General features: G+C 50.5%; 2 protein-coding genes across 5 annotated transcripts; both read left to right on the top strand.

The window, feature by feature from the left end:
- The first annotated feature begins 170 nt into the window (after positions 1-170).
- MPST (mercaptopyruvate sulfurtransferase) lies at positions 171-8,344 on the top strand. Of its 4 annotated transcripts, none has more exons than XM_086611090.1 (4): positions 171-238; positions 831-1,483; positions 2,100-2,215; positions 4,876-8,344. In XM_086611090.1, the coding sequence occupies exons 2-4, from the start codon at positions 889-891 to the stop codon at positions 4,903-4,905; spliced, it is 741 nt and encodes a 246-aa protein (XP_086467216.1). In that variant the 5' UTR covers positions 171-238; positions 831-888; the 3' UTR covers positions 4,906-8,344. The 4 variants fall into 4 exon arrangements, with proteins under 4 accessions (XP_086467216.1, XP_086467215.1, XP_086467214.1 ...); XM_086611089.1 differs by lacking the exon at positions 4,876-8,344 and adding an exon at positions 4,702-4,861; XM_086611088.1 differs by lacking the exon at positions 4,876-8,344 and having other exon boundaries at positions 171-205; positions 2,100-3,572.
- Positions 8,345-9,344: 1,000 nt separating this feature from the next.
- Positions 9,345-15,981, top strand: KCTD17 (potassium channel tetramerization domain containing 17). Its single transcript, XM_086610234.1, has 7 exons — positions 9,345-9,551; positions 10,191-10,299; positions 12,062-12,153; positions 13,097-13,192; positions 13,566-13,691; positions 14,347-14,556; positions 15,948-15,981. Exons 1-6 carry the CDS (start codon positions 9,345-9,347, stop codon positions 14,506-14,508), a joined length of 792 nt encoding a protein of 263 aa, XP_086466360.1. The 3' UTR covers positions 14,509-14,556; positions 15,948-15,981.
- Positions 15,982-16,797: the final 816 nt, after the last annotated feature.

The raw sequence follows: 16,797 nt of genomic DNA, 5'->3' as shown, positions 1-16,797 counted from the left end.
CGCGCCGGAAGGGGGCGCCGCCGCCGGGGGACACACAAGCACACCCACACGCACAAAATGGCGGCGGCGGCGGGACGCGGGCCGGGAGGCGGGGCTCGAGGGGGCGGTGCGGGGCCGGGCGGTGCCGCCATGGGCCGGCCCGCTGGGAGGGTCCCGGCTCCCGCCCCGTGGCTGCGGCCGTGGCTGTGGCTGGCGGGGACTGGGGGTGGGTGCTGCTCGGCTGAGGCCCGTCACGGAGGTACGGGGTGGGGCGGCGCGGCAGGTTGGCCCCGCTCCTTCCTCTGCCGTTACGCGGAGGCGGTCGCGGCCCCGCCGCTGCTGGAGTTGGTGGTGTCCGAGGCGGAGGGGCACTGCGAGCGCAGCGGGCGGCGGTGGGGGTCGAGGTCCGGCCTGCCTGAGAGGCGCCAGGGCCCCAGTAAGGCCTCGGCTGGAGATGGGCTTCGGGGCGGTGAGAGCGGTGGGGCAGAGCTTCCCCTCGTCATGGGGCCGTGCCTCAGCTCGGGGTGCTCGGTCCCCTCTGCTCAGGGTCCCTGGGGCTGCCCCGCGCCCCTCTCCCTGCTGTCAGCACTGGCTGGTGGTTGCTAGAGGTGGCCAGTGGGCTGTGGGGAACTGGGCGTAGGGCAGAGCTGTGCCGTGGCTGTCCTGCTCGGGGCAGAGTTTGGGCTGAGCTCTGTGAAACTTTATTTTCAGGGCTGCGGCATTTCAGACTCCTCACTGTAGGCTTAGCCAGCACCTCAGTGCAGACACAGGTCTTTGGTCCCAGAATGGATCTTCGTCCAGTTGCTTTTTGTAAGGCTGGTCTCTAATTTGCGACTTTCTTCCTTTTGCAGTCAGGTGGATTCAGGCAGACCAAAGGAATCAGGTAACCTCAGCCAGGACTCAGGAGCCATGTCACAGCAACTCCTCTACCGTGCTCTGGTGTCTGCAAAATGGCTTTCAGAAGCCATCAAGTCCCAGCAAGCTGGTCTGGCCTTGAGAATCGTGGATGCATCCTGGTATTTGCCAAAGATGAAGCGTGACCCGAAGCGGGAATTTGAGGAGCGACATATCCCTGGTGCAGTTTTCTTTGACATTGACCAGTGCAGCGACCGTACTTCACCTTACGATCACATGCTGCCCAAGACTGATGACTTTGCTGAGTATGTGGGGAAGCTGGGTGTGGGGAATGATTCCCATGTTGTGGTGTATGATGGCAGCGACCAAGGTCTCTTCTCAGCACCCCGGGTGTGGTGGATGTTCCGGGCTTTCGGACATGAAGCCGTCTCCCTTCTGGATGGTGGCCTGAAGAACTGGCAGCGCGAGGGGAATGCGCTGAGCTCTGGGAAAAGCCAGGTAGCTCCCTCTGAGTTCCATGCCTCCTTGGACAAGTCCCTGGTGAAAACGTATGAGGACGTCTTAGATAACTTGGATTCCCACCGCTTCCAACTAGTGGATGCGCGTGCTGCAGGACGGTTCCGGGGAGTTGAGCCAGAGCCCCGAGATGGTAATGTGACTCCTGAGACATTGGCATAATAAAAAGGGGCTTCATTCAAGGTGCCCATCCTTTTGACTCTTGCAGAGATAAGAAAGGGAAGTATGGTTGCCCTTCATGGGATGGGAGTTGAGGTAGTGTGTCCACCTGTCTTCCTCTCCTTTTGACTAGCAAGCACTGTTCTTAGAAAATGCAGGAGTAGGGAAGCTGTGTATTTTTTTTCTTATGAAGGTCTATGGTGAAGAACATAGCTTTTGTACACCTCAGAGATATTCATTGGTCTCTTCATGTACTGATGCTACTCTTCTCCTCAGAAGGGCCTGTGAAGGTACTTCAGTCAGTGCCTGATCAGAGTGGGATGCTTTGAGGTGAGAAAGATGCGGAGGGAACTGAAAGGAGGAATGGACACAATCCTGTCAAGTTCTATGTAATAATCTGAAGGTTAGAGCTGTCCTTCCTGAGTAATCAGTAATCTAGTAAAGCAAAAGTTAACAAAAATAAATGGGTTTTTTTTAACCACATGCGCTAAATAATAAATATCCCTCTCAGTGAAACAGAGAATGGGTTTTGCAATGGATTTGTCTTAGACAGTAGAAGTTAATTCCTGTCTGTACTGCTTTTTCTCCAGGAATTGAGCCTGGTCATGTCCCTGGGTCAATGAACATCCCCTTCACAGATTTCCTCACAGAGTCTGGCTTAGAGAAGACCCCTGAGCAGATCCGCAGCCTGTTCCAGGAGAAGAAGGTGGACCTCTTAAAGCCGGTGGTAGCCACATGTGGCTCTGGGGTCACTGCCTGCCATGTGGCTCTGGGGGCATACCTCTGTGGCAAACCAGATGTTGCTGTGTACGATGGGTCCTGGGTGGAATGGTACATGAGGGCACAGCCTGAAAATATTATTTCTGAGGGAAAGGGAAAGACAGTGTAATAAGCTGCTTTGTCTCCCACCTGTGCAGATAATTTGCCTTGAAACAGGATTTGGAAAAGATGGGTTTAGCATTCCTGGTTAAGTGTCATGAGGTGAAGGTGTTGAATAACAAGTATGGGCATGTGGTGCTTTGTCTCTTTCTCCTTACCCTATCACTGCTGCATAGGTGCATAAAGATGATCTGGGCAGCCAGCTCTAGGTGATCCTGCTTGAGCAGGTGGGGTGAACCAGGTGACTTCCTGAAGTCACTTCCAACCTTAGCTGTGCTGTGATTCTGTGGCCTTTTTACTGTATCATATGGAAAGGAATTAGTGCTGGTGGCAGCATGGGAAAGTGATTGAGTCAAGCCAGGCTCGTGGCTCAGGACATTCCACCATATTCACTCACAGGACAGTCATACTTGTATAACTGTGCCTCATGACCGTGCTGTTTGCCTCTGTCCTAGAAGCCATCTATGCACTTTATGGCCATTTTGAATGCAAAACATTGGGGAAAGACATAGCTGTTGAAGGAGCAAATATGGCTTCCAGGCTGGTGCTTAGATTTGGATTTCTTCTTGCACTTGGGCTCTAACTGCAGTGTGTACTTAGCCAGTTTTGTACCCCCATGGTCCAAAATCCCCCTTGGGGGAAAAAAAAAAAGAGATTCTAGGGTTAAAAAAGTGTAAATAAACATGTGTTTCAAGGTCCTTCTGCTGAATGGAGCTTATGTGAGTGTTGCTTGGGTGATTTCTTTTCAGGAACTCTATTTTTATGAGATCGCTTTGTTTTGATGATTCAAATGAGATGTTTCCTTCTCTCTACGAGTAGGACTACTTCTCTTACTGTCAACAAGCTCTTTGGCCCCAGAAAGACAGTGGCATGCCTCTCTCTTGGGACTTTTCACCATCTTCCTGCTTGCAGTCTTTGTCCATTTGCTGTCTGGCCTAAAAGTCCACGTTAGTCAGTCACGGCTCTGTTCTTCAAAGACTGCGTGTCAGTTCGCATGGTGAAAATTGGACTGCATGAGTGTTTCCCTTCTTTCCATGAGACTTACCATGTAACCTTAAAAGACTTAGGGGAACTGAGACCTGAAGAGGAATAGCCCACAATGGCAGGTGTTTTTGCTCAAGACCGTTCTCTCATATCTCAGAGTGAAATCCTGGTGTCCCTGACAATGTTTAAGAATTTGTTCTCTCTAGGAGAGAGAACAAATAGCCTGCACCTATTGTGGACCAAGGGTAACTTAGAAAGTTAACGAGACAGGTTCTGCTCTTGGTTTTGCAGCAACAGGTACTTGTGGACATCTGAGGATCCTGGGGTCATGCTTTCTAGGGGATGCTATGGATGCTTATGGTCACAGATTTGCAGGGTCCCTTCCTAGCCACTGAATATGAGGGCTGTATCCTTTTCTATTGGAGAGTGTTCTTCACATTTCCTTTGGCCAGTGTTGGCTGCAGCCCTGGCTTCTTCCTAGGCTTGGCTTGCATGCACACAAGTTCTGCTTCTGCTCACCTCCTGTAGAGCTAGAGTTTCACTGTCCAGATGATTTCTTCCTCTGTCCTCCCTGCCCACATACACAGCCTGACCCTTTCCACCCATTTCCAGTGACTGAAAGCATTCAATTTCTCTACTTAAATCCAGTCTAACAACTTAGGTCTTCAAGGGCTTGGGGCTGGCATTACAGCAAGTGCTGAGAATACGGAGTGCACAGGGATCTGAAATAAATGACTCGCTATCATGCAGTGCAAGACACAGGTCTGCATAAAATAATAAACCTTTACATTTGCCAGCTTCCATGTAGTTCTTTGGGTTTAGGCTTTCCAAAAGGGCTTCCTTTGCAGGTTACAGTGTGCCCTACAAATTGTGAAGACTTTCAGCTCTGGATCTAATTAGTGATTTAATTAATTTTTATCTCCTTCCTGCTAGGGAAAGATTTTCTGCTCCCCACGCTTTATGAATTTCCCCACCCAGGTAATCACTGTTTTTAAAGACTGGTAGCAACACCTTGCTTTATCCCAAGTTGGTTAATTTTCTAGCAACTGTTTCCTGTAGGGGAAAGGGAAGTCAGCATGTTATATAGACATCTGATTGTAGTTTGTAACTGAGAGCACTTAAAAAACCCCAGCTTTTTAGGCTGAAGTATGGTGTTTGGTTTTTTTTTTTTTGACTGTGTGGCTTGATGACATTCAGCAGGACCCTTCCCTCTCTCTGGTATGTGTGCCAAGGTTAGCAGTACTCAACTGTCCTTTTCCTGGCTGGGTTTTGAACCACAAAATCTCAGTGGTTCTTCAGTTTCCCAGCTTTTGACAAATCTTTCACCAGATGCTTAGCTTTGCCTTGATTTCGCCACAGAGAAGAAATGGAGAACTTCCTCCCCACAACAAGGGATTTTGTCTTTCTGGGGTATGCCTTGTTAAATCATATATCAAAAATCTGTCCTAAAGTGTCTTCTGATATTCTCCCTCCTTTTAGTTGAGATCTGTTCTCGTGTTGCAGGCAAAGCACTGGGAACGTTGTGGAGACTGAGACAATATTTTCAAAGCCTGGAGACTGCAAAAACCTGTTTTGAACCATAACAGATGCTACTGGACATATGGAATAGCTGAGGGGACTCGCACCGAGACTATAAATGTTCTGCAGATCTTTATGTCCCTGACTCAGTGGATGGATTTCCTATGGGAGCTGGAAACTGGGAAGAGGAGAAGTGGATATGAATGCAAATCACTAGTCTTCATGACTCTGCTATGGACAATTTGCTACAGGGAAAGGGGAATAGCATAGCTTTGGTGGGATAGGGCTCATGGTGGCCAAAAAGTAGCCTAAAAACTAGCCCTGATGTAGGAAGAGGGTCACCTTGACCTGTGGCTAACTTGAGACTGGAGCTTTTTCAGCTCTCTATATAAATTTGAGAATACCAGGCCTGCATGTAAACTCTTTATTGGTTTATTGGTTTATTTTACTATCTGCAGTACTTTTGTCCTGAAGCTGTTTTGGGCTCTGTGAACACAAACAGTCTGGTCAGTGGTTCTCCAACAGTAATGCCACAGTCCCTTGTTGCTCACGTCTTCTTCATTCGCTGCCTTCCTTTACCTTCCCTGCTGCTGCCTAGCAGTCAGGTGCACTATTTCACACTTCATTTCCCAGTGAAACTTTTGTTCCCTTGCAAACTTTCCCAAATCGCAAAGCAGTCCTTCTGCCAGCACTTCTGTCCCTTCCCACTAAGGACCACTGCCTCAGCAATGGTAATGGCTATTACCTGCAGGGGCTTTTCTTGTTCCTCCCCTCTCTCCTGGTCCCAGCTCACAACTGGGTGCTGCGTGACTGGTTTCTCTCCTCCTCCCAGCGCTCTGCCAGCAGAGGTGCTAAGTGATGCACCTACACACGCAGAGTTTACACGCTATTTTGAATGCAGGTACATTGCTCATAGACCACACAAAGCACAAGGAGCTGGAGAAGGATTAGCTTGCCTGCATGCCATGGGGCCTTTCTCTTCCTCCTCCAATATGCTTAGCTCAGCTGGCAGTCCAGCTGAGCTCTGTTGGCTACAAGTGAACTATCTTCCTCCCACTCCCAAGTCCAGTGTAGGGAGTTTTCCCAGTTCACTGTTGACCTAATGGCAAATGTCAGAGCCTTACTTGTCCTCTCCTCACCCCTTCTATAGGGAAGAGAGAGGAGATGATTTCTTCTCCGGTGCCTCATGCCACAGTGTGTTCATTAACTAAATGATCACACAAGTTTAATCCCAGATGTGTGTCCTCAGCCTGGCTGAGTGGTGACACCGTGTGAACGCATGGGGATCCCTGCTCCCACTGCTGCTCCACAATGCGACAATTCCCTAAGAGCAGCCCCACAACGTCAGCGATGAATCGTACGCCATGTGCACAGCTTACTCGTCTGTCTGCAGTGTGTGTACGGAGCGCTGCAGTGTGTGTAGCTTTCTGCAGGTTTGCACTGCAGGCTGCTGAACCATTTACCCCCTGCTCTGTTTTCCTCAGCTTTTGTTCAGCCCCACCATCATTTAGCGAGTGGCTGTCCAGATTTCTCTGCCCCATTCTATCTGTGCAATTGTCCCTGTGATTAACTGGGTGCTCAGTGGGGCTGTACAGTGTTACACAATCATGCTGCTCTGTGTGAACTCTTGCTTGCTGCTGTCTCACTGTTTCTGTGCATGTGCTTTACGTATAGATATCATCAAAGCAGAAGGAGCAGCCACTTGATTATTTAAATTTATTTCTCCTCTGTTCTGTGGCTTAATTTTGGTGGACCTTAACAAGGGCATGCTAGTTGTGTCTCAGAACTATCTGGTGATGGTGTGCAAATCAAGCCCGTATTTTGCCCACACCACTGACCACCATCATAGCATTTCAGTTGGTAACTCACCCTGAACTGACTTCTTCCTAAAGATTTTCCCACACTATGGGGATTGCCTTGTCCTGGGGGTTTTCTAGTAAAAATTGTGCTGTAGGTTGCAGAAAAGAAGGCTGTGGGGTTGGGAGTGGTGTACTTTGACCTCTTTCCTTACTCATAGTACACCTCTTTAGATTTACCAACCAACCTTTCACACCGTGGTCCTGACGTGAGCAAGACTTGAAGTGCTGGCTGCAGGTGGAGGCTGGTGTTGATGGAAGAAAGTGTGCTCTGAGTACAGACGATGTCTGACCCTCTGAGCAGCATTGGCATGGGAGAGGTTCGGGAAGAAGGCGTCAAAAACAAGAGATTGGACCTAAAAAGGAGCAAGAGGCTGAGGGGCAGTGAGAGGAGTGAAGGGAGACAGGGTGAACCCTTGATAGAAAAGAAAGAAAACAAAGGCAGGGCAGATTTCTTGGAGGAGGTGATAAGGGGCTATACGCTGCCACCCTCAACGGCTGCATTCATATCGGAGAGCCACAGTCCTCGCCCTAATTCCCTGCTGGAGCTGCACCAGCACAGACTGGGTCCTGCATCCCCTGCACACCAGAGTGCAGGGCAGAGCTCTCCTATTTGCCATGGTTTGACTCAAAGCCAGAAGCAGGGCAACGGTCCCACAGCCCAGAGCTGCGTTGCAATGTGTGATGCTTCAGTTCAGGTCAGTGTTAGTCTGAATGTCTGACTGCTCATCAGTGGTTGGTGCACACCACTGCTCAGTGGAGACTGGTCCAAGGGCTGGGCACTAATTTGGGCCAAAGTCTGCTCCATACAGGCAGGCAAAAATATTTTTTCATCCTCTCCCTATTGGTCACTCTAGTGCTGGCCAGCTTCCAATATAAATTCGGTGAGATCAGCATTACTTGAATTTACAGCCTGTAGCAGCTGAATTGTTCCTGTGCTTAAATTAGCTAGAGGTCAGAAATCTTGAAACCTTTTCCATGTTACTCTCTCTTCCCCTCCTCCCTTTTGCGCTCCTCCACAGAAGGAGCAAACTACACAGTTATACCATCTTTGTGAAGGAAGTCCTGGGTGATTTGAGGGAAGGGTAACGCTGCCTTCATGTCCTGTAATAATAAAAAGGGAGTGATTTGTAAGTAAAAGAAGAAGGAAGGACGAAAAGAAAAGGAATATAAGACTAAAACAGTCTTTCTTTTTCCACCCCCTTCCTCCAATAAACCCCCACCTCAAAAGACACAAAGATCTAGGTGCAGGAACAATAAGGTGTCTGCAAGGCACCATGGAATCTCTGCAGTGCTGCATTGCCCTGGCAAGGAAGAGCCAGAAAGTTGCTTGGGTGAAGGAAGGCTTTGGGCCACGTTCAGGCGAAACATCAGCCTTTCCTTTCCAATCCTAACATGCTCGAGCTGCTGGCAAGCATGGCTGTGCTTAGGTGGGAGCAGGAAAAGCAGAGCCGCTGGAGAGAGAGCTTCGTTCAGGTTGTGTCCATGCCAAGGAGTGCATTTGAACAGACTCCCACTGAGTTGCTGAGCTCCAGGCTCAGCCTGGCAGGAGCGAGTGGCAGAGGGAGGGCTGGATTCGGTACGGCGGGATTGGCATATCAGCCTCAGTGGGTGATACGTGCCTGGGGCAGAGGTAACGCTGCACAGAGGGCGGAGTTAAAATCTGAGCTTTCCTTTGCCCAGACACAAACGGGGATGACAGGAGAACAGGGGAAGGACACCCGAGGTCTCTGTCTGGCATGGTTTGTGCTGGTAGGACAGCACTGGGGGGGAGTGTTTGCTGAGTCAGCGACTTTTCTGAGCTCAAAGAGAAATTATTCCTGCCCCCTGCCAGCACTTCATGCAGATCCAGGATACAGTTCCCAGAAGCATCCCTACATATGTTAGGAAGAAGGCAACTGTCTGCACATTTTGCAGCCACAACAGCGTGGCAACTGCTGCAGCACTGAGCTGGGAGCCTGAAGTAATGGATCTCCTGAGGGGAAAGCTGTGGAGTACAGCACTCACGGGCTGTACTGCCAGGGAGCAGGTTGTTCTTCCTCACTTCGAGGAAGCTTGCAGGCAAGACCCAGGACTGGAGACAGGCAAACTACCAGCCGCAGGGCCGGGGTCATGTTCTACAGTGTAGCCTTCTTCATTACAGCATCCTCGATGCAGGGACAGAAGGCTGGGAAAACTACAGTTCCCAGCACCCTTTTGTGCATGTCTCTACAAACTACAGTTCCCAGAACCTTTTAATGAGTCAGAGAGGATGTCTATGGAAATAAATGCCGACGATTTTTGCATAACACCCTGCACCTTCGAAGTGCTGGCTGGCCCTTGGTTAGTGGAAACTGGAACAGGGGGAAAGCCAGGGAGCGTCAGCGCTGTGGAGCTGCGGTTTTTCCCACTCCTAATAGCCTCAGCGATATCCTCCAGCACAGAGCATCCTCCCTCCCCTCGGGACCCTCTTGTCTGTCACAGGGAGGACCCTGCCCCTCAGGAAACACGGCTGCTGCGGAGGGAGAGGCAGCTAAACTACAGGTCCCGGCATTCCCCAGCAGGCAGCACCTGCGGCAGTCCCTGTACGCTGGGGGGGGGGGGGGGGGGGGGGTGAGGATGATGACGGAAGGCGGGGAGGAGATGGAGGGCGCCGTGGGGCTACGCTGCACCTGGGACATCCCGCCACCCGCCGGCGCCCCGGGCAAGTGGGTGAAGCTCAATGTGGGGGGCACCGTCTTCCTCACCACCAGGCAGACCCTTTGCCGGGAGCAGAAATCTTTCCTGTGTCGCTTGTGCCAGAGTGAGGAGCTGCAGTCGGACCGGGTAAGGCGGCTGGGTTTGCCTCCCACACTGCGTCCCACCGAGCATAGGGAGGGATGCAGGGATGGAGCCAGACCCTGAGACCTGTGGGAGTAACTGAGTGAAAAACGCCGCCTCTTTCTCCCCTCTTTCCTGGGAAGGATTTGCCCTTGCCAGATCCCACCTTGTGGTATTGTAGCCTGGCACCTGTCTTCCCGAGCTGGGGAAAAGAGAGGCCATCTCCCCTCCACCCCTGCTCTCCCACCTCGCTGTCACCTCACATCCCCTGGATCTACCTCCCGGCTGTGTCTGCCTGACTCAGCCTTGTCCCCTATGAGGTATGTCTCTGCTCTCTCACACCAGGCCCATACACACTGTTTCAGAAGGAGCATGAGGCCTAATTTTTGGCTTTCTTAGCAGGGTTGGCCCATGCTGAGATGGACATGCTGAGCATGACAATACAAGAGTTAAAATCCAGGCTGGGCTGACTTGGCTAGGGGCTCTCAGAGCCCATGATTTCCAAGGAGTCTGAGAAATAGTGAATATTTTTGCTTTATATTTTAGTATAGTCTGGTTTGTATTTTCTTATAGTCTGGAGCATTTGAGGGTTGATTACAAGTTTCCCATGGGGTTTTTCTCCTTGTCGTCTGTTTCTGTTTCTAGGATGAGACTGGTGCATACCTAATAGACCGAGATCCCACTTACTTTGGACCCATCCTGAATTTCCTCCGTCATGGGAAGCTGGTCCTGGATAAAGATATGGCTGAAGAGGGTGAGTCTCAGAGCTCAGAAACTTCCCACTTAAAATCGCTGCTGGAGCCAGGACACTTGTTGTTAACCTTGTTGTCTCTCATTCTCCTTCTGGGGATTGGTTGGGGGGGAATATGAGAGGGCTATCCCTGCAGCTCTTGGAAAGCATACTGATATTTCCTTTATTAAAGGGTTCAGAGTAGGTGAGGAAGGCATCCTACAGGTGATGTGGCTTCACGACTGTTAGTTCAGCAGAGGTGTAACCAAGACAGAAGTAGGCAAGATCTCTACAATTCAGTAAGCTGTTTTGTTCCTATTGCTTATCCACTTTTAACCAAGGTTTTTGAATGAGTTTTTTGTTAATGACTGAGTGTTTCCAATTAGGAATGAAAACCCAGATGACCAAACAGGACTAAGCTAATCTCTTCTACTGACTGTGATAAAGACCATCATTACTCAGTGATATGCAATGTATACTACTAGTGCTTTGATGGGATGTGGACTGCAGCAATTCCAGTGGAGCAAGCCACACAAACCAATCCCTCATTTGATGTTGACAGGGCATCCAACAGGATAACTCAGTAACATCATCACAGTGTTACCAGCCAGCAGTTCCCAATGCCTCGTTATTTTTTGGATGCTAGAGTCTAGCAAGCAGCCAATTCCAAAGACAGGCTGTGCTGTCCAGCTCTTGCCAAGCACAGTTTCTGCATGTTCATTAGTCTTCTTGCCTCTCTGTTTTACATATTTTTACCTAACACAAGGAAGGTTTTCTTCAGAATTGTCTTATGAGTTATAACTCCAAAAACGTATCTAAGCAATGGTACAGAATTGTAATAAACAGGACTCTGAGGTGATTCCTGCTTGCCATTGCTTGTAATCCTGAGGTCAGGCAGAGTCCATCCACATGTTTTAAAATCATATCTGAAGCGTAAACAGGATCCCGTTCACAGCTTGACATTGCCTCTTGTTCCTGCCACAGACACTCAGGCTGGCATAAAACTAACCTGTTAGAGGATTCGTGGCTGAATGAGGGAATTGGAAGGGGTGTGTCAGGTAGTGAAGGATCAGTCCCCTCGCCTGCATTGTCTATGTACTGCCCTGGGGACATGTGAGTGTTGGCTTCTAGCCTCCTTCCTCTCACCAACCCTCTGGGAACCCACCTCCCTTTCCCTGAAGGCCTGTTAGCAAACAGGTGAGTCTCAGGAGAGGTGATGGATGCAGACACCATAGAGAAAAAAAAACCAAAACACTTCTCTGTTTACCTGCTTTGAGGTGAAGGACAGGGGAGAGAGCCAAAGTCATATGGGGCTACAAGGTAGGTGCAACTCCAACTGGCCCAGGAAGAAAGTTGAGATTTTTTAAGGTCTTTTGGTGACAAGGTCAGAACTAGTCGTGATTCTCTGCCTTCCGAAGAGGGCCTGAACGACGTGATAACTAATGGTCATTGTGAGAGGCTGGAGCCTACATTTGCTCTCCTTGGCCCGTTATCTGGGAAAGGCATTAGCAGTCCTCAGCACAAGTCTTCACTGGCAATGCCTGTTTCTGTAGTAGTGGCCAGCATAAGGAAATTGGGGTGAGCATTAGGAACGCAATGCAGAAAGCCAGGGTTCAATGCTCTGCAGTAAGAGTTTCAAGCTACAGGAACCTGTTAAAAAGTGAGGCTGGAGTGTCATTTCTCCCTATTGACCTTGGGAAGCTCAGAATTCGTCTTTTGCAAGCCAAAAAACAAAGATAGGCTGTTAACTTTCTGTCTTTGTGGTCCTTCCGTCTTTCTTTCTCAGGGGTCCTAGAAGAAGCTGAGTTCTATAACATTGGTCCTTTAATCCGAATAATCAAGGATCGACTAGAGGAGAAGGACTACACAGTAACTCAGGTATGGAAAGAAGTGGCAAGGAAAGATAGAGTCGGATGGGTGAAGGAGGGAGTGTGGAAGCGGGGAGGTGAGTCTTGAGGGAGAGCAGACTTGGGAGAAGCAGCAAGGAATGGAAAGAAGCAACTAATTAGAATTCATGTGCTAATGTCTGCCTAGCAAAATCTTGTAGGAAACAGGCTACCACCATTTTAGTTACAATAAACAAGTTATAGGCTTGTTTTGCATTCCCGGAAGTAATGCTGGATGTAGCCCCTGAAAGCAAATCGGGTCCTCTAGCTTTTGGAAGAAGCCAGCTGGTTGCTGTGGGAGATGGAAAGATGTTTGTGAGGGGAGTAGAGGTGTGAGTAAGAGGGCTCTGGTGTAGGGCGTCCTGGGAGTGTAATCACAGTGAAGAGCATGGAGATACCTGTAGAGAAAGCTAGAGGGAACAGGTGAAGAGATGTCTGTGGAAGACTTAAGTAAAGAAAATGAGGCACAAAGAATCAATCCTGTGGCACAATCACATCTGTCTTGGCCAATAACCTTTTAAAATCTGTCTTCTGGGAGTGTTGGCTGACATCTCACTTTTCATCATGTCTGCCTCAGATTGTAAGCCTCCAGCAACGCAGTCACTTTGTGCTCACAAAACCTCATCAGCATTTGTGGCATTTGCATAAATGACTTTGTAATGACAAATGCAAACTCCCCATCGAAAGAGCCCAGTATCTTCTGGGAACAATGCAGGAAGCTCTCAGTTCAGTCCCTCCTCTCCAGAAGAGATACTGTTGTTCTTCCTCCCCGTGACAGCGCAGTAGAAAGTTGGGTTGTGGTTTCCACTCCCCTTTAGCCTGGAATGTGGGGAGGACAGGTCTGTCAAGGAGGGGTACTACTGCTTCCTTCTGCAGGAGGGCAACAGCCTTTAGCATTTGACCGTTGTCAACGTGGTTTGCAATTTTGCTGTCAGGTGCCTCCTAAGCATGTCTACCGTGTGCTACAGTGCCAGGAAGAGGAGCTCACTCAGATGGTTTCCACTATGTCGGATGGATGGCGCTTTGAGCAGGTATGGAGAAGATAGAGGAGGCTGGGCAGGAGCTGTCTTTTGGGGAAAAGATCACGGATACCATGCAGTCCCCAGGCAAGACACCTTCCCTCTCTGATATATTGGGTCAGTCATTGGTGATGCCATCACACTGACGCTCTCTTGCCCCTTCTCTAGAGGTTTAGAGAATGCCGTGTGAGGTTAAGCTGTTTTGCATCCTGGCTGACTCCTCTCCTGGTTTTCTGTGCTGCCTCCTCAGCTTAGCTATGAGGCCTTTCTATTGGGAGTGTGGATTGGACTCCATGCTACATGGTGGGCTTTCTGCCTTGCTCCCCAGGTGGAGTGGATGTTTGCAGTAACATGTGCTTGTGATTCTTGCTTTCGTGTTTTCTAGCTTGTTAACATTGGCTCATCCTATAACTATGGGAATGAGGACCAGACAGAGTTCCTGTGTGTGGTCTCCAAAGAGTTGTACAACTCCCCCAGTGCCCTGAGCTCTGAGCCCAGCCACAAAGCCAAGGTGAGACCAACTTTGCTATGGACCTGCTCCCATTGCCTATGAGACTCTTTGCTCTTGTTTGTTCCCTCATTCTTTCCTCTCTCCACTGTGGCTGTGAGTCACCTCAGAGATGAAATACAGTGGCTTGTCCTGGTGTTCAGCACCATGGAATTACACCCGTTGCCCAAACAAAGGAGTGCGTGTGTTGAGAGTGGTGGTGTCCAGCTGTGTGTGGCAAATGGCTTTAGCAAGTGACCTTGGCACTTAGCATGCTACTCTAACATCCCCCTCATGCCTCCTCATGACCATGCTGTGTGTGTCACTCTGCTGCTAGGGTGTGATTTCTCTGAAGGTTTTGCTGTGTTGTATTTACTTTTTTTGAGTTCCAGCCTAAGGGGCAGGAGATCACCTGCTCCCCTTTTAAGGGAAGGACAGAAACATGTGGCAGTGCCTGACATCCTGTAGACACCTAGGATACAGGATGGAGCGCTAGTGACTGATGGCTGCTTTTGGGCAGTGGGATCACAGCACTTGGAAATGGGCTAGATAAACCTGACCTGGTGCTGCAGAGGAAGACAGGTCTCTCTGCTCCCTGACCCAGAGCTGTCTTGGCCATGGGGAAAGGTCCCTTTTTATTCCAGTGTTGTGACCATTGCTTTATTCCCCTGTGTGTCAGAAAGAACTGCCATGGCTCATCTTGCAAGTGTCTCCCTTCTTTCTTCCCTTTGTCCTGCATGCTGGGCCACAGAGCACAGAGGAGGATCCGGAGAAGGAGGAGCAGGAGGTGGAGGAGGAGGCAGAAGCAGAAGCAGAGGAGAAGGGTGCAGCAAATCCTTGAGGAAAATGATAAAAATAATCCCTCAGCCTAGACCCGTCCACCTTTCTGGTGAGAGCTCACAGCTAGCAACAGGGAAGGACTAGGGCAGGTGTGGGGTATGAGGGAAGCCCTCTCCAGGAGCCGGAGTCTCTCTGGAGATAAAGCTCACAGGGGAGAGCTGTTACTGTGGCTGCTGCTTTATATTTTGAACTGTTTGGTTTATTTATGGTTATATTTTTATTTGCAGAATGTACATCTATTCGGGATTGCACTAAACTCTTTCTTCCTCTGGACGCTCCCTCCTATTCCCCTCCATGTCCATCCCAGCACTGTCACCTACCTCCCATCCTGCCCCACTCCCCAGCCTCCAGCACCCCTTCCCTCTGCTCTCTTTACCCCCCAGGGCTCAGAGTGGACCCTGCTCGGGGCCCTGTCTCTCTCTGCTCCTCACTTTTCCTCCTCTGCAGGTACGTTACCTGTCCGCACTCTCAGCTCCTGCCAGCCTGAGCTCTGCATGAGTGACTCACTTCCCTCTTGTGGGTATGGCCCCGGTTCGTAGAGCTTGGGGAGGGGAAGGAGGGAGGGGAGGTTGACTCATCCCTCAGGTGGCTTTTCCCATTCTCATCCTATGTGTGTGCCTATACCTGCCAAGCAGGCCCTACGGCTCCGGACCAGAGGCTCTGGCAGCAGAAAGGAAAGCGCAGCTGAGAGAAATGAAGAGGGGTGGAAATGAATGCAAAGGAGGCAGGGGTGGTACAGGGAAGCGGGGGAAGCCTGCCGTGTGTCTGCCTGACACGCACGCCAGATCACTTCTCCAGACTGCCGTCCGCAGCTCCTTTGCCTGCTGGCCCGAGAGCAGTTTGCAGAAGGCAGCCTGTTATTTTCCTGTCCCCACTCTCGCTTCCCTGGGCTTTTCCCCCACCACCTCTGCCAGGCTGAGAGCACAGTGAGAGAGGGTGTCGAAGGCAAAGCAGAAGCGGCCAGTTCCCACTCCAGATGTTCTTGCAGCTGTGTGCGAAATGAGCCTCTGTGTTCTGCCTGCTGCTCAGGGGAGCTGCCTGGCCAGGGTGTATGGGGCTGCGTACAGAAAGTTTTAGAAGGAGGATTCCTCTCTCGTATGGAAAACTGGCTCTTGTTAAACCAGAGGTGCTCTGTGCCACTCTCCGTCCTGGTGGAGGGCACTTGTTAGCTGCCTGACATTTCTCTCTCCCTCTGTTTGAGAGCCTCCTTGTCCATGGCTGTGGGACCTGAGTGTTATTCTCTTAGAAGTCGGTGTATGTTAATCATGTGGACTTTTTCTTCCTTTTTCTCTGTTCTCCCACCCTCACTCCTCATCTCTTTTCTTCTGTTCTCATTTCCTCTGTCATTTCCCTTTTCCTGTTTCTCACTCTCCCCTCCATGCTCGATCACTTTTTTCCCTGCCGTTGATTTCGTTTTTCTCTTTCTCTCTCCTTCTCTAGCTGTTACAAGCCAGAGGTCTGAGGATGTGATCCTGACACTCCACTCCAGCCTTTTAATTTCTGGTTTATATCTTTATTTTTGTACTGCAGTGCACGGCAGCCCCTTGCCCCACAGTGACACTCCTCAGGCCCCTTCACTCTTCACATGCAGCCATTCCTTTATACAAACTCACCTCGGAGACCTGAGCCTCAGCCCTGGAGGAGGGCAGATGCTCCAAGGAGGCCCTGGGCTGCCGCAGGGGCGGGAGCCCACGGCTGGCTGCCATGCCTCGCAGACTGGCTTTCCTTAATGTCACAGTGGCCCCTGCTGGGGACATCAGCGATCAGCTGCTGCAGCCTGCGGTCCCTTCCTGAACGCCCTGGATGATGCCACTGGGGCCCCGAGGTGGTGCCAGCTGCTGTAGGACCGGTCCTACCTGCCCTTAGCTGTTGCGGGCAGCTGCTCTGGGCTTGTGGCCAGAGGGCAAAGGCAGAGCCACTGCCCTTTTCTGGGCCAGCTGCACTGTTTGAGGCATGTCCCTGTGCTGAGTGTCACACTCCTTGGTGCCTCTCTCCCTGACCCCAAAGCAGCCCTGTGTCGGCAGGGTGAGGAGGAGACAGGCATGCTGCCCAGGTACCGGGAACACGCTGGCACCTGATGTTGTCTCAGCTAGCACCAGGAGATCCCTGCCTTGGGGAGCGGGGCGTTTGCTTCACTGCTCTGTCTTCTGAGGACACCAGGTTGTAACTCCTGAATAAAATTCAGTCTGTTCCTCCTTGCTGCCTCTCATTTCAAGTGGCAGAAATTTGGTGCTGGTAGAAAGGGATGGGAGCTGGAGAAGAGGAGTTTGGATTCATCACCTGGAGCCAC

The sequence above is a fragment of the Tauraco erythrolophus genome, chromosome 4 (genome assembly GCF_009769465.1).
Source record: "Tauraco erythrolophus isolate bTauEry1 chromosome 4, bTauEry1.pri, whole genome shotgun sequence".
NCBI classification, from domain to species: Eukaryota; Metazoa; Chordata; class Aves; order Musophagiformes; family Musophagidae; genus Tauraco; species Tauraco erythrolophus.
This window is presented reverse-complemented; position numbering and strand designations above follow the sequence as displayed.

What these genes read in the sequence shown, in the direction of transcription:
- MPST (XM_086611088.1), top strand. Translation starts at nt 889, where the DNA reads ATGTCACAGCAACTCCTCTACCGTGCTCTGGTGTCTGCAAAATGGCTT. An exon ending in TGAGCCAGAGCCCCGAGATG is followed by an intron (nt 1,484 to 2,099) that starts GTAATGTGACTC and finishes CTTTTTCTCCAG; the next exon opens with GAATTGAGCCTGGTCATGTC.
- KCTD17 (XM_086610234.1), top strand. Translation starts at nt 9,345, where the DNA reads ATGATGACGGAAGGCGGGGAGGAGATGGAGGGCGCCGTGGGGCTACGC. An exon ending in TAAAGATATGGCTGAAGAGG is followed by an intron (nt 10,300 to 12,061) that starts GTGAGTCTCAGA and finishes TTTCTTTCTCAG; the next exon opens with GGGTCCTAGAAGAAGCTGAG. An exon ending in AGCCCAGCCACAAAGCCAAG is followed by an intron (nt 13,692 to 14,346) that starts GTGAGACCAACT and finishes CCTGTGTGTCAG; the next exon opens with AAAGAACTGCCATGGCTCAT.